This window comes from Pseudochaenichthys georgianus, chromosome 9 (assembly GCF_902827115.2).
Source record: "Pseudochaenichthys georgianus chromosome 9, fPseGeo1.2, whole genome shotgun sequence".
Classification (NCBI taxonomy): domain Eukaryota; kingdom Metazoa; phylum Chordata; class Actinopteri; order Perciformes; family Channichthyidae; genus Pseudochaenichthys; species Pseudochaenichthys georgianus.
Window position 1 is genome coordinate 23,281,514 of NC_047511.1, and position 15,859 is coordinate 23,297,372.

General features: G+C 42.8%; 1 protein-coding gene across 6 annotated transcripts in view; it reads right to left on the reverse strand.

Annotated features, from left to right (window-relative positions):
• Nucleotides 1-15,859, reverse strand: part of atxn2 (ataxin 2) — a 45,353-nt gene that overhangs the window by 8,333 nt on the left and 21,161 nt on the right. For 2 of the 6 annotated variants that reach the window (XM_034090956.2, XM_034090951.2), the window contains exons 10-21: nt 13,287-13,459; nt 11,024-11,272; nt 9,705-9,878; nt 9,295-9,474; nt 9,023-9,130; nt 8,864-8,934; nt 8,425-8,762; nt 7,989-8,052; nt 7,744-7,890; nt 4,755-4,772; nt 4,116-4,188; nt 674-867 (exon numbers count right to left, since the gene is read on the reverse strand). In XM_034090956.2, coding sequence (XP_033946847.1) covers nt 674-867; nt 4,116-4,188; nt 4,755-4,772; nt 7,744-7,890; nt 7,989-8,052; nt 8,425-8,762; nt 8,864-8,934; nt 9,023-9,130; nt 9,295-9,474; nt 9,705-9,878; nt 11,024-11,272; nt 13,287-13,459 — 1,789 coding nt within the window. The remainder of the gene's footprint in view (nt 1-673; nt 868-4,115; nt 4,189-4,754; nt 4,773-7,743; nt 7,891-7,988; nt 8,053-8,424; nt 8,763-8,863; nt 8,935-9,022; nt 9,131-9,294; nt 9,475-9,704; nt 9,879-11,023; nt 11,273-13,286; nt 13,460-15,859) is intronic. The other 4 variants (XM_034090952.2, XM_034090957.2, XM_034090955.2 and 1 more) reach the window with 4 other exon arrangements.

Consider the following 15,859-nt stretch of genomic DNA (forward strand, 5'->3'; position numbering starts at 1 on the left):
CAAAACACACACTTCAAGTGGTCAGATCATCACCCTTAGCTATTTTAATTACCTCTCAAACTACCTAAACTAGTTATAAATATGTTTATTTTGACTGTCGGCCGGGTCACTCATTACTGGATCAGCTGCTGCATGAAACAGACACTGACGCTGTCCGAAGAGAGGGAGAAAAAAGAGAGGTACCATGTATTTTATTATTATAATATATAGAGTCGTTATTCATTTGTTTTAAAGCTAAATAAATAACAAAGAAGACCTTTGACCGGCACTTTTATAATTTTGTCCGGAAGAATTAAACTTTAATACACGTTGACTGGCGAAAAACTCTGCCCGGTTCCCTCGGCCCCCACCGCGGAGAATAAACAGAAGGGCAACCATGACAACCATGCTTCTTCGCTGCTTTTGTGGAGGAATTTACAGCGCCACGTACAGGCTCCTGCATATGTACTGCAGCTTCTCCAGCGGTTGGAGCTAAACGGAGCTGTCTCGTGTGGACAGACACTATCCGGTGAATATTGCGTGTGGACGGAAGCTTTTTTGCGATTGCGTTAATCCTATGCGTTTAGCCGTTTTCGTCCTCGTGTGGCCAGGGCCTGAGTAAACTCCTCTAAAGTAAATACGGACAGCTGTAATGGTGACATATTTCAGTCCACATCGCTCTGACAGTCCTCACCTGTGATTGGTAATGTGTCATCTGCTGCACCAGAGGCTGATTGGTGAACTGCTGCGGGCTGCAGGTGAAGTACTGGGCAGAGTAGGCGGGGCTCTGTGCTACAATAGGGGGTCCCGCTGCAGTGGCTGGGTGCATCATGGTGGCCGTGCCTTGGGGGTGGTGCTGATCTGACCTCTGCAGGGGCATGTTGGGTACTAAAGAGATTTCATGCGGCAGAAGTTTTGTTTAACATTCTATAAACCTGAAACATGATCATGGAGGAAGGAGAAAACTAACTCCTGGTTTTTACGCAAATGATTTACCAAACAAGCTAGAATACAAGACAGCTGGTAATAAGATAACCCCCCCCATTCCATTTCTGAAGACAAGCATCAATTGATTAGATGAGTCCCGAGGGGAAAGTTTTTCATGATACGAGTAGTACAAATTATATTAGTAATTTCTGGAGCCTTTTCTCTTGTAAATTGAATTAATGCATGTATTAAAACCTGCAATTAATGTAGCTCATCCCAGATAAGTGTAAGGCAAGGCAAGTTTATTTATCTAGCACCTTTCAACACAAGGCAATTCAAAGTGCTTTACAAAAATGAAAGACATTAAGAAAATGGCATTTAAAAACAGTCATTAAAAAGCAAAGATAATAAAATAAACATTAAAAGAAAAAAAATATATGGATAAAAGTTAGTGCATTTTAAGATATGAATAGTTCAATTAAAAGCAGCGGCAAAAATAAAAGTCTTAAGCCTGGATTTAAAAGGATTTCTGGCTTCATCTGTTGTTTTGAACATTGCAGACTGAAGCTCAGTGCTAACTTTTATACGTTCTGCCTTGGCTCCAAAAACCATTACCTCAGTTTTATCTTTGTTTAATTGGAGAAAGTTCTGACACATCCAGTCATTGATTTGTTCAATGCACTCACTCAGTGTTTGCATTGGAGCATAGTCTCCTGGTGAAGTGGTTACGTAATTGTGTGTCATCCGCATAGCTATGGTAATTTATTTTGTTGTTTTTCGTTATCTGAGCCAGTGGTACCATGTAGATGTTAAAGAGAAGAGGCCCCAAGATGGAGCCTTGAGGTACCCCACATGTCATATTTGTCAACTCAGATGTATATTTACTAGGGCTGTCAAACGATTAAAATTTGTAATCAGATTAATCACAGCTTAAAAATTAATTAATCATGATTAATCACCATTCGAACTATGTCCAAAATATGCCATTTATTTATGTATATTGTTGTGGGAATAGAAAGATAAATGAAAGAAGGCGGATATATCAATTTAACATACAGTATCTATGTTTATTATAACATTTTTCTGCATGTCAAAATGAAAGACAACCCACACACCTATCAATCATCAAACCGTGGGGTCTTAATTCATTACGTGTTGATTTCTATCAACGGGGGAGTACTTCAAGAAAGTCGACAGGGGGGGGGGGCTAGTGGAGTACTTCGTGACCACAGAGTGTGAACGTTGTGATCAGCTGTTTTAGCGCAGTTCTCCAGTGAAGGGGGGAGTCTCCCTCCGCAGCCGGTTGGCGTAGTTTTGGCACAGTTCCGTTAGCCTACCCCAGCCATACCCTGGCGCTGCCACTGGTGGCACGTATGGGGCGGGCCATTCTGCACATGCATTAAATGCGTTAAATATTTTAACGCAATTAATTCAAAAAATTAATTACCGCCGTTAACGCGATAATTTTGACAGCACTAATATTTACCTATAGAAACAAAGTTTTTTCTGTCCTTTAAGTAGGATTCAAACCAATTTAGAACTGTTGCCGAAAGTCCCACCCAGTTTTCCAGTCGGTCTAGTAGTGTCAAACGCAGCATTGAGATCTAATAATACTAACACTGAAGTTATGCCACTGTCTGTGTTTAAGTGGATGTCATTGAAGACCTTTACAAGAGCAGTCTTAGTGCAGTGGTTTGGTCGAAAGCCTAACTGGAACACATCGAAACATTTATTTAAATGCAAGAAATTACTCAACTGTTGAAAAACAACTTTTTCAATGATTTTACCTAGAAATGGCAGGTTTGATATGGGCCTGTAATTGTTCATTACTGAAGCATCTAGATTATTCTTTTTTAATAGCGGTATAATGACTGCCGTTTTCAGGGCCTGTGGAAAAACACCTGAGTGAAGAGACTTGTTTACTATATGAAGTAGATCTGAGGCCATGCAATGAAAAACATTTTTGAAAAATCCTGTTGGAATAATATCAAGGCAGCAGGAGGTGTAACCGTTTATTCTTTCCGTTTAACAGTTTTTAATAGGGATGCTCCGATCGATCGGTCACAGATCGAGATCGGCCGATACTCACTCGCTACCGATCGATTGGTGCTCTCTAAACATGCCGATCGCGAGAGCCGATCGCATGACGTAAAAAACATGACACTTTTCTCTGTGTGCGGCAAAACAAGCTCGCCAAAATGGCTTCACCGGTCTGGCATTATTTTAAAGTGTCCAAAAAAGACAGTAAAATAGCGGTATGCAACGTGTGTGTGAAGCAGAAATCCTGCAGCTCCGCCCGCCGGACCGGTAAGCGGAGCGAAACACACAAGAGTTTGACCTAACACACTTAGCTATTTTATCTACCTCTGGAACTAGCTAAACTAGTTATTATAAATATATTTATTCTTCATTGTCGGGTCACTCATTACTGGATCAGTGAGCTGCATGAGATACTGACAGGCTGTCAGGAGAGGGAGAGAGGGGGAGAGAGGGGGGAGAGAGAGAGGGAGAGAGGAAAAGAGAGCGCTTTCGCTCATTTCTCCCGTGTTATTATCCAAAGTGAATGTAAACTTGAATAATGTACATCATTTGAATGTAATAATTAAGTTGATTGTTGTTTGTGGAAGCTCCAGTGAATGAGCCCCATTAACTGAGTTTTAAACATCACTTTAAATGGAAGATTTAAAGTGATGTTTAAATCTTCCATTTAGGCCCCGCCCACTCGATCGGATTGGCGATCGGTATCGACCGATACTGATTCCGGCGATCGGCCCCGAAATTGGCGATCGGAGCATCCCTAGTTTTTAACAACTCTGTTATCTTATCTTTTTATTTATTCAACCAGGATAGGTCTCATTGAGATTAAAAACACATGTTCGTACTTCTATAAGCACTGCTTTCTTCTGCCTGTTATGTATGACTTGTATATATGGTCTGTGTCTTTGACTGCTACTGTGCATGTTTTATTTTTCACAAACACTGACAATCTATTTCCCGCTGGTGTAATGAGTGTTATATTAAATCAAGCAGATACACTTTCTGTCAAGCTCAAGGAAGTGGTGAGAATAATTTTCTCCATTAGTAATCATTATGTTGTCCTGCTACTTATTATAATACATGATGCATTCAGGGCCAGATGGAAAGAGAGATAGAGAGAGAGCCAGCAGGAGAGGTGGGAGGCAAAAGAGCAAAGCGGTGGATGTTCTCACCTTTACCTGGTCTGTAGGGTTTAGACTGGCCGACGTTCATGTGAGGCATCTGGACCTGGTACATAGCTGGAGACTGGAGTCATGAAGGGGGGAGTGAAGAAAACAAGTTCATACTCAATCTTCTCAGGACACTTTATCATCATTTCTACAACAATGAAACCAGCCTTTGACTTACAACATGTGACTGTATGCTTTCTTTTGTGGCATTACTCTTACAACCCGTCTGTGAGGCTGAACTATTCAGCTGGTAGCTTGGGTAGCTAACCCCTCACCAAATACATACAAAACAAATGGAATAGGTATGTGCATCTTACCTGGGGCCACATGCATTTTCTATGCCCGTCTCTTATTGTTCAGAAAAAGGTGACCCAAACTCTATTTGTCATCTCCCATTCCTGTAACATTACCTTTATTTTACAAACAGTGCTACAGCATAAACAAAGAGGATCAAACTCCTATGAGCTGACAGCCATGTGATAAACGGGTGAACCAAAGTCTATCCGTGATGACAGTTTAGAATGGATTGCAATAAGAAGTTGGCAAACCAACATCTGATGGCATTATTTGAACAAGCAAGAAAAACATCTTAAGACAGATTGGGCTTTTAAAAAACAAAAGGATTAAAAAAAATTCACAAACCTTCCATATTATGCTTTTCTAATGGAGCGAGAGAGAGAGAGGAGGAGGGGAGAAAAGGAAAAAAGAACCACTCTTAGATTCACCAAGTTATTTTATCGTTTACACGTGTCTGATGTTGGATCACCAAGTTTTTCTTAAAGCAACAACGGGAAACGTATAGATTTACATCTACAAATGTAAAAGCTTTCATCAGAAATAGTCAATACCTTTAACATAATAATATAAACAAAAATGATGTACGTATGTATAATGATGTATGTCCTGCTATCCCAAAATATATAAGAAAACATTTCTTAAATATTTAAACAAAAAAACTGTGTCTGAAAGATGACAGAAGAAAGAAACGTAAAATGATAACCAGGTAGAAAAAAAAAAATTAAGAAAAGTAGCCTATTGAAAAATAAATTAATAAGAAAGAAATATATGTTGACTTGCATTATAAATTACCGTACTTTTCGGACTATAAAGCGCACCTGCATATAAGCCGCAGCAGCTAAATTGTCCGTCTGTCTTGCTCTCGTTCTGTCTCTCGTTTCCACTTTTACTTTGGCGCGCTACCTGTCTCACTCTTTTCCGGCCTCCAGCTTTTCCTGCTGGAGCCCGCCGCTTAAAGGTGGCGGGCGCGGACCGGTCAGAGCCCATAGTGTTAAAGGTGGTTAATTTTACCTGTAAAATCCATAGATTTAGGAGGTTCCCTAGTGGCCGTTAGCTGTACAAAAAAAATGGGGGAAAAAGTTGCGGCTTATAGTCCGAAAAGTACGGTAATCAAAGAGAGGATATGAGAAGAAAATACCAAATGAGGACAAACATTAGCAGACATGTTGGGAGACATACTGGTGATCGTGAGGGATGTGTTTGAATGAATTTACAACTACGATGGAATGTGACACATTAAAGAGCCTGTGACACCATCCCAACAACTGTTGTGCAATGAAATATTGGGCTACTAGTAATCTCGAACCGTCAGTTTAAAAAAGAAAAAGCGATACCGTTTCGTTAAATATCAATAATTTCGAACATCGCGGGGAAATTCCTTCACTCATTTTGAAGTTTTGGGGGAAGCCGGAAGTGACGTCAATGCGGGAACGCTTCGAGAGCCAAACACGGACAAAGTGTGTTGTGTCATGCGTAGAAATGGTGAATTACTGAGTTTAGGCACGTTAATAACGTTTTAATGAAGTTGACTACAGTATATTCATATTTGTCAGTGCTTTCATGTCAATTCGGCGACATAAATATACATGATCGTGGTGAAGATGATGATTACATTAGGATTACAAATCGGGAGTGAGAGCTGCTGAATTTCCTCCCATCGGATGTGATATAAAAACAAATCGATTATTTTTGTGGTTATAAACTCAAGTGGATGAAACTACATTTATTAGTGCTTTCATGTCAATTCGGCGAACATATGATACATTAAAGGATGAGTGAGGATGATGATTAAAAATCGTTTGTTTGAGCCGGTCTGCATTTACTGATGAGAAAACAAACCGATGCTTTTTGTAGTTGTAGTACACCAACAACGTGGATTAAACGTGTGGTTTTTTACCACAATGTTGGGGAAATTAATGGATAAAATGCACGGATTATTATTATTATTCCCACTCCGATCGGGACACTAGGTCCACCGTTTCCCCGCAGCGAGGCTCCCCCCGTTGACAGTTTACGTGGGCTGGGTGCAGTGGCGGACTGTGGATGCAGTGGCGGACTGGCCATCGGGACGAATCCCGATGGGCCGGTACCGAAGTGGGCCGGTCGGATAAGTAACTAGCACATCCCCCATAGGCGGCGCGTGAGGCTCAGGTTTGAGAAGGCTAAATAACTTCTTTTACCTGACGCTGCCCGCCTCCGGCGTCTATAGAAAAGAGATCCACTCAGTGTGCGGAGTTTAAATCTCTCAAGTCATATTACAGGATAAAGGAAATACAGTTTAAACTGCCGTATGCAGAGAAGACGCCGACGTGTCGCACTTATCATTCATATTACATCATCAATCAGATCATCGATCAGATAATATCATAATATATCATATATTTCCTTATCTGAGTCAGCTTCTCCAGCCTCATCTGGCCGTGCAACACTCACAGTGTCACAGACTCGATGCAGAAGTATTATTTAACACATTATGTTGACGAAACACTCGAGACAAATGTAATTAAAGTCAGATCCACTCGTGTCTTAGACGTGAACGCGCTCTCAGCTGGAGAGAGAAACCCTGGCTTGATTTACCGAGTTGATAACCAGCGTCGTAGGACCGCTTAGCGAGATCTCGTTTGTTTGTTACTCAAACATATCCAGGGTCTGTTGAACTGGCTTCGTAGTACAGGGCACAGGTGGCTAGCAGCGCTAATGTCAAAGACACAGACATTATACATTATATTTGTATTTTACATCCCCCGCTCCCCCCGTTGACAGCTCGGTACCGAAGTGGGCCGGTCGAGAGTCCCGGGATGATTTTTAGTCCCAGTCCACCACTGGCTACATGACCATATGATCGCCCATATTGACGCACCTCATTCTTAAACTTAGAAGATACAACATAAACCGATCCTTCAGCCTCATATGAGCTCTCAGACACGTTCAACATTAACCTGTCATCGCTGTCTGAGCTTGCTGCTGTGTGCGCCGTCGTGCGTTTACATCTGACTGTATATATATATATAAAGGTTTACATGCAGATGCTGGGATCCTGGACGGTGCAGCTGGAGCGCTGTGCCCGCAATGACGTCACCCATCATTTGGCGGGACTTGAAGAATCCGCGAGAAGATCCAGAAAATTGTCAACATTGAAGGCAGATTAATGGTTATCAAAGTACAAATATCCAAAATCAGTTCAGTAACGGTTTTCAAGGGGACAATATGTACTCAAATTGATGGGTTTGGATGATGGGGGAAAACCGTGTCACAGGCTCTTTAAGGGTGATTGAAAAGAAACAAGCAACCTTTCAGTTTTCATACTGCACATTTCAGCATGCTGGGGTCTCACCTGCACTCCGGGGCTGACTGGTGTGAGGGGATACATCTGGGGGAAGCACACTGTCTGTCCGTAGACAGCGGGGGGCTGCTGCACCACGATGGAGGGGCTGGGCTGGCCCTGAGGCCGGGGGGGCGTCGGGGTGTTGGCTGGTTTGGACTGATGAAGGAGCATGGAAAAACAGACATGGAAAGTTAGTTAAATAACATGTTCAGTGTGTCATATTTAAATAGTCTTGTCTGGCACAGCATACTGACCTGCGTGTTAAACCTGGGTTTGAACTCATGGGCATTCGGGTTCAGAGTTGATTTTCTCACTTGACTGCAGGAGGAAAGCAAACAGTGATCTTTAAAATCTTTAATCTTTAAAATCTTTAAAAAGATTAACATATTTCCTAAAACAGCTGGGCAAACAATCCTCAAACAGGAATAAGCATTGCATTGTGGAGCTGATTAAAACATATTTGGTTATCTAGTGAGTATATCAGGCAGCACAGTGTAGCACATTGTTGTGTTTTGAATAGTGTTCGGGCCACAATGGATTTAAATATACCAGGCTTTGACTACACGTAAAATACTTGTTAGGATCAAGACTATGTTGGTTTTGGTCTTTCCATGTGAGTTGTTGATGCCAGGATAAACACAGAGCAGCCCCACTTATCCTTTAAACATACGTTCAGTCTCATCCACTCACTCTTGTACGGCCTCCTTTTTCTCCTCCTTCTCTTCATGCTTGGCTCCGCTGAATGAGGACGTGGCGTTGGTCTGGACTCCCTGTGATGCCATATCAAGCCCCGCCCTCTTCTGGTCGGGGGCTGAGGGGGACGGGGACAGAGCAGCAGGGCTGCCAGGCTTACTGGCGTTTGTGGTGGATGGAGCAGGTGCTCCACCAGCAACACCGTCTTCAGGGCCCTCCCGCCCCACTGAGGAGGCTTTGTCCATGGGAAGATCTTTCGGCTTGTCTGCTGGATCTCTGGGGGGCTTGGTCATCATCGGGTCAAAGGCAGGGTCTGAGTTCGAACTAGACTGCAACTGGAAAAGAAGAAATTAAATTAAAAGAGTTAGAGGTGCATTCAAGCTCTAGTGCTGCCTCAAAAACATGAAGTGAGTTAGGCCAGATTTCCAACACTTACCCTAAAATCGACACTGAATTTCTTTAAATTATCTATTTGTTTTCTGTGGTCTGGTGCCATAGAAGGGGGTCCTGTAAGGCAATTAGAGAGATACACAATTGAAGTTTTCAGAGATAACCAAATAGATACAGTTAACATGCTGACCGGTGTGAGCTGTACCTTTACAGACTGGTCTGGTGACACTAGGTGAGCTGTCCAAGGGCTTGATGTTCTCCTTGTTAGCTGTGGGGGATGTCTGTCTTGTCTCTTGGACGCGACACTCTTTTGCTTTAACAGAAAAACAGTCATTAGACTCCCAGCAAAAAACAAATGCTTCTGGTAGTGACAGAACGTACACTAAAATGTCAAATCCAAACAGAAATCAAGTGTTACATTCTGCACAACAATCATTCATTCAATCAATCTCAATGAAAGTGTTACTTTCACATTACCGTCTGCCGAAGAAGAGGTGACCATGTTGGGGGCGGGGCTAGCAGCATTAGGAGAGGAAGCTGATGTTGCTGTAGAAACGGTTTCCACAGGAGCAGCTCCTGTCTGGGCTGCTGGGAGGGAGGAGGAGCCAGAAGAGGCTCCACCCATATTATTCTGTCGGGGGGAGCGAGGTCTGTGAGCTGAGGGGGGGGGAAGAAGAAATTATTACAAATAACATAAAACATTTCTAAGTTACCCCAATCAACTTGGCCATTACAAGTTTAGAAGTAATGAAATAGTTTAGGCTTTCACCCATGATTGCACATTGTTATATTGAAACCTTTGAAAGGTTTTAGGTTCAATGCACAGCTCTTAAAACGTGTGCAGAAATGTTCCTACAGTTGGACATGGAAGCAAAAATCTATTCTACCTCCGCTAACCACAGAGGACCATGTCCCTCCAGTGGAGCTGCTCCTGGTTGGTGGAGTCACTGGGACCTCTCCAGGAGCATTGTGGGAAATGAAATCCCCTCCGGTGGTCCTACAGGGTGGCGCTCTGTGAGAACGAGGCATCCGCTGGGATTTAGGAGACATCCTGGGTGGGCCTGTGGATGAAGAAAGACAGATGAGGACGGACAGAACGGTGAATGCAGACCGTGGAGGTAAGGTAAACACTGACAGCCTGTGTACGTACACTCCTGCTGTGGAGGATTCTCTTAAACTCGTCTTTGTCCTACACATTCTTTAAAAAACCCAAACCTCTGCCCAGAGTACATCTTATTCAAGGTTTAAATATCACATCACACAGTCATGTTATTTGTTGACATGCATGTTAGTGGAGGATCTGCAGATAATCCTGTAAAGTGATCAAAACACATCACACTTCAAACCAAAGCTAAGTGAAGTGAGGGAGGGGAAACGGGGAGAGGAGGAAAAAGGTGAGGAGGGAAGCTGTATTTCAGAAATCACCTTTTAGCAGTTTCTATGGTGTTTAACAAGTGACAGCACACTGCAAAACTGTTCTTTGGCTGAACATAGGTTAAATCATTTCCCATTTTACTCCCATTAAAAATGTGATCAACAGATCAAACTTGCTGGCTCTCATCAGAGGTGCAACTGACTTGTAAAATGTTTTAAGCAAAAGAGGTGGCGAACAAGTTGAAGCTCAAAGCTTTTAATTTAACATCATATTGGTTGATATTATTTCAAATCCAGTGCTTGAGTACAAAGCCAACACAACACAAAATGACCTGATTAAGCACAGTATGAATAGAGACCAACTGATACAAATATAGAAATCGAGCCTTTGAAATGTTTCCTTCGTTCTTTTTAGGATAACATCTGTTTTTAATGATTTAATCAGCAACAACATTCCTTATTAGTTCTTCCTCTTGAAGGCTCCATAAGAAGCATTATGAGAGACACTGGTGCCATGGGGATCTAACATTACAAAGCAAACATCGAGATAGAGGATCCTCTTAGTGTCTTACCAAATCCTCAACACTTCCATCTATATGGAAATTGCAAATATGACCCCAAATCAGTCTGAAGAAGCAACTTCACCCATTTTAATGTTCCACACTAGACCTGGGCAAATGTATTTTTGAAAGTAGTTTGCCTATTTAACTTTTAAGACGCTTCTAACATCTTTCAGTGTAATTGTCATGGAATATAATTTCCACATTGAGCTCAATCCCTCCACCTTCAACTCATGCCTTTGCTCAGGTCTGCTCCACACTGATGTGGCTACCTTCTGAAGACATGTGTTTGGGCAGAGTGGAGGCTGGTGGCGTAGGCCCATGGTGGGAAAAGGAGGATGAGGAGGAGGGATAGGAGGGGTGGGATGAATGAGAGAGAGGCCTGGAAGGTCGAGAGGGGGGTCTGGAGGGGGGTCTGGTGGGCGTGGTCGCCCTAGGAGGCAGGGAGGAGGGGCCAGACTGGTAACGAGGGGGGGGGCGGGAGGAAGGAGACGGACAGGGTGAGTGCCAATGGGATGAACCTAAAAGAGGGAAGGACAAATGATCAAGGATGACAAATGGCAGATAACAACAAGTAATAGTGGGGGAAACCAAGATATAGCAGGAATATAAGGAAGGGGAGATTAATAAATATGAGAAAGAATGATAAGGCGGAAATATTATTATTAAAACATTAAAGGTCCCATGTCATGCTTTTCCGGTTATTACCCGTCCCCTTGTGTGTTATGAAGGTTTTTATGCATGTAAACGGTGTGCAGAGTCAAAACCCTCAAAGTACACCCTGTAGCGAGGAAAACTCTAACACAGAAAATACCTCCCCAAAACGCCTCGTTGGAGATACGTCATTGTCCATTTGATTCTTCCGGGTACGCATGATGTCATCCGTACCCGGAACGAAATGGACCAATCCGAGGAGACGTTACGTTACGTCCGCGGAGCCGTTACGTTAAGCCCCCGCTGATTGGTCCAAATTGACCAATCCATGGACTTCCTCACACACACTCATGCCCCTTTCACACCAGCGCCTTTTCAGCTCCGGCTCGGAGCTAGAGCCTGAAAAGCGCCGGGTTTTCCTGTTCACACCGCAGCGGCGCCGGCTTTTAGCTCCGGAATCCGCTTCATTTCCAGCTCCAAAAAATTGTCGGTCCAGAGGCAAGAGCTTTGGAGCTAAGAGGCGACGTCGCTTACGTCTCTCTACGTCGAGGCGTGCAGGAAACTAAACCCACCTCCCCTGAACATGGGTCGACTGTCATACCTGCCTACAAGCAGTGTGCTTATAAACACACTTTATAAAGTCAGGCAACACTAACCAGGCTTCGTGTGATTCTGTTTATTTGTACCTTACTTTGACCATCCGTTCACTGTTATCGATCATTGTGGAGAGAGGCAGACGTGTTGTTTTGTATTATTGCAGCTATCGGATGCAAGTAGTCAGTTTAGCTTCGGTTGCTATGCTAACATCACCCGTTTTATACCGGTGAGCTAACCGGGAGCTAACGGGAGAATAAACTCCAGTGGAAGAGCAGCCAGCACTGCAGCCGTCGGTAAATGCTGCAGAAACACATTAATAAACAATGAACCACGGCACTCTAGAGCAAAGTATAAGGTTGGAGAAGTCGTTATTCAATTTATTCTGGCTTCGTGTGATTAAAAGCAACACGATCATCGACCCGACGCAGTTGTTGTTGTTGTTGTTGTGAGCGCCGTAATGGCTTCCGTTGGGGAGCAAATCAGCGATGTAAACGGTGACGCCATGACGCAGCAGGGGCAGCTCTGGGGCGCCAGTGAGCGGTGTGAACAGAGCGGGAGCTGAAAAGGGAAACCGGAGCTGAACTAGTAAAGCTCCCGCTCGGAGCTAGAAAGGGAAAAGCGCTGGTGTGAAAGCCGCATCAGTGCAAGCAGCTCTGCTGATTTCTCCTCCCTGGCCGCAGGCTGATAACAGACAGGTGGGATTGCGGCGAAATTCTCTCTGCAGACCCATTCTCACAGCGTTTATCAACCTTTTTCTTACTCAATATCAAGCCACACTTATTGTTTTTACTTCGGCTGTGACTTTGTGTGTGCTCAGGATGAGTTTGGCTGTGTTTCGCTGTGTATCGCTAAACAAGGAAATCACACCTCCACGGAGCTCAGCGCGATTCACAACGTCCCGACTGGTCCCGACCAATCGGAGCACACTGGGCTCACAGGGAGGGGGGGGGCAAGAGCTGCACCGAGCCGTTTAGTGGAGAGAGTGAATACACATACTTTACAGAGATGTTGTATGCGAAACCAATGTGAGTTTGGAAAATTGCACAGTATAAATCTATTCTAGTAGACCTCAACAATGGAATTATGATCAGTGGAAATGGCCATGACATGGGACCTTTAACAGCAACAACGAATATGAACATCCCCCAGACTCTGATTAAGAACTGGCTTTAAATCAGTAAAAGGACAGGATGGGAGAGAACAGTATCTGGCCCTCTGTAGTATGTGGTTGTTTAGAATTTAGCATGTAGCCCCATAGGTTTGTGTGTGACTTATTAAACATACCTCCGTTAACCACCCTCTGGTCCGGCCCGGCGCTGGGACTGTAGTCGTGAGGTCCTGCTCGAGGAGCCGAGGGGCCCGCTGAGCTCTGAGCCAGGCGAGATGGGTTCTGACGTCCCGGGCCCCAGGACATCGTCTCCCTGCTCCTCTGACCCGGAGGAATGTACTTGTTCTCTCTGCATACAGACACACACAGGCAAATGGTTTAGTCAAATACATCTGACGATAATAGATAATTAAGGAGGGAAGAATTCATTCTACATTATTACATTCAACTACAACTATTGTTGTTTCATGATATGCGCGTGCACGGAAGTTGTGTGTGAAGTCTGAGAGCGTGTAGCTCCCGTAACAAACTTTTTGAGAAATCAGGTTATGATCAGATGAGCAAGTTAATCACTCAAAGTTTATAGCGAAATACGATGTGGGGAATGTAATGTCACCGAAGAAACAAAACAAAAAGGCTAAAGTGCCATTGAATGAGAGCAGCGGTCTTTCGGGAGTGAGTGACACACAAGCAGCAGAGGAGAACGCCATGAAGAACGGGGCCTCGCAGGTGAACCACTCGGAGCTGTCGGTACTAATACGCTCCATAATAAGAGAGGAGATAGGGGCTGCTTTCGAGAAATTCCAGCCACAGCTTGATGCTTTAAAAGGGAGAACTTGACTCATGTTGTCAGAAGCGCGGTGATATGGAGGAGGGGATAACCGACATGGATTGTAGGGTTGCTATACTTGAAACCGCAAATGGCAATCTAATGAAGGAAAACAAAGAGTTCAAAGACAAAATAGAGAGGATGGAGATTCAAAGCAGAAAATTCAATCTACGTGTGATTGGACTGAAAACGGACATTGAGAAGAGCGATCCCATTGCCTTTGTGACAAACTTTTAAAAGGAGGTGTTCGGAGGTGAGCTCTCATGTGAACCGGCAGTCGAGATTGCATACAGGATTGGGCAGGGGACTGATTTGAGACCCAGACCTATGATTGTCACTATGCAGAGATATCAAGCTAAGGAAGCTATCTTGAAGCTGGCAAGAAGCAAGGGAGAGATTCTTTTCCGTGACATGCGAGTGAAGATATTTCCTGATATTACTCCGGATATTGCCAGGAAGAGAGCCCTATTCAATGACGTCAGGATGAAGCTGCGCAAGGCTGAGGTGAGGCATGGACTATTGTTCCCCGCAACGCTCATCGTAACCTTCAATGGACAAACCAAACTTTATCGGGACTGTAGTGAAGCTGAGCATTTCTATAAAACAGTGATAAGCCCGGTTTCAGTTCAAACCAGAAATGAAGGTGGGAAATGACTGATGGACATGACCTGATAGATGGTATGATTATACATATTAGGAGAAGAAATTAATTGTATTAAGAAAATGGGAATTGTTGCAGTTTTGGTGATTTCCACAATTGTTTTATTTTCTTGTAGGCCAATATTCACTATCTACTCATTTATTTGAAGTTATTTACTTCATCATCTGCAAGTATGAATTTATGTTTATTAGATTTTGAATAGAGACACATTTTAACTGGTCTCTATTGTTGTTCATTCCTCCTAAAATATAATTTTGATGTATTGATTAGATCTAGTGTTGCGAGACATTACCATGAATCTATTTCATACTATTATTTAAAAATGTTTGGGAGCTACCGGGAGGCTCGTCTAATTGAGCGAGTGAGTATGCACATTTATAGCAATCTATGTGCAGATAAATGTTGGGTTATGTATGTGATGGTGTGTGTGGTTGAAATTGTGTTACATGTATGTTTTAGTTCAGCTCTCATTTTGATAGGAAGTGAAAAAGAGATAACATTTAAATTGCCATCTTAATGTTGAATAAGTTACCAAGTAAAGGGTTTAAATTGGCTCACATAAATATATGTAGTCTAAGAAATAAAGTGTCTGAGATAGAGGAAATATTATCATGTGGTATTCATTTGTTAGCAATATCTGAAACTCACTTAGATGACACATTTAATGACGCTGCTGTGGACATTGATGGATATAGAATATTTAGAAAGGACAGGAATGCATATGGAGGTGGGGTGGCAGTATACATTCAAAAGCAAATACCAGCTAAAGTGAGATATGATTTGATGTCTGCTGATATTGAAGTACTTGCAGTGGTTGCAAATTAATTTACCACACTTGAAAACTTTGTTGGTAGGATGTTGTTACAGGCCTCCAAATGCAAACTTAATTTATTTAGACAAATTATGTGAAATGTTAGATAAAGTTTGTGATCTTGACAGAGATTTATTTTATCGGAGACTTAAATATTGACTGGAATATGTTGCACTGTGCCCTTAAAAACAAGCTGCAGACAATAATTAATACATGTAACTTGGTACAAACGGTGACTAAACCTACTAGGATATGCATAAAGAAAGATGGGTCAAAAAGTGCAACTTGTATTGATCATATATTTACTAATTTTAGCCATGTATGTTCTCAGGCAATATCAATTCCAGTAGGGTGTTCTGATCATAATTTAATAATTATCGTGAGAAAGACAAAGGTGCCAAAAGCAGGACCAAAAGTAATTGTGAGGAGATCAATGAAATATTTTAGT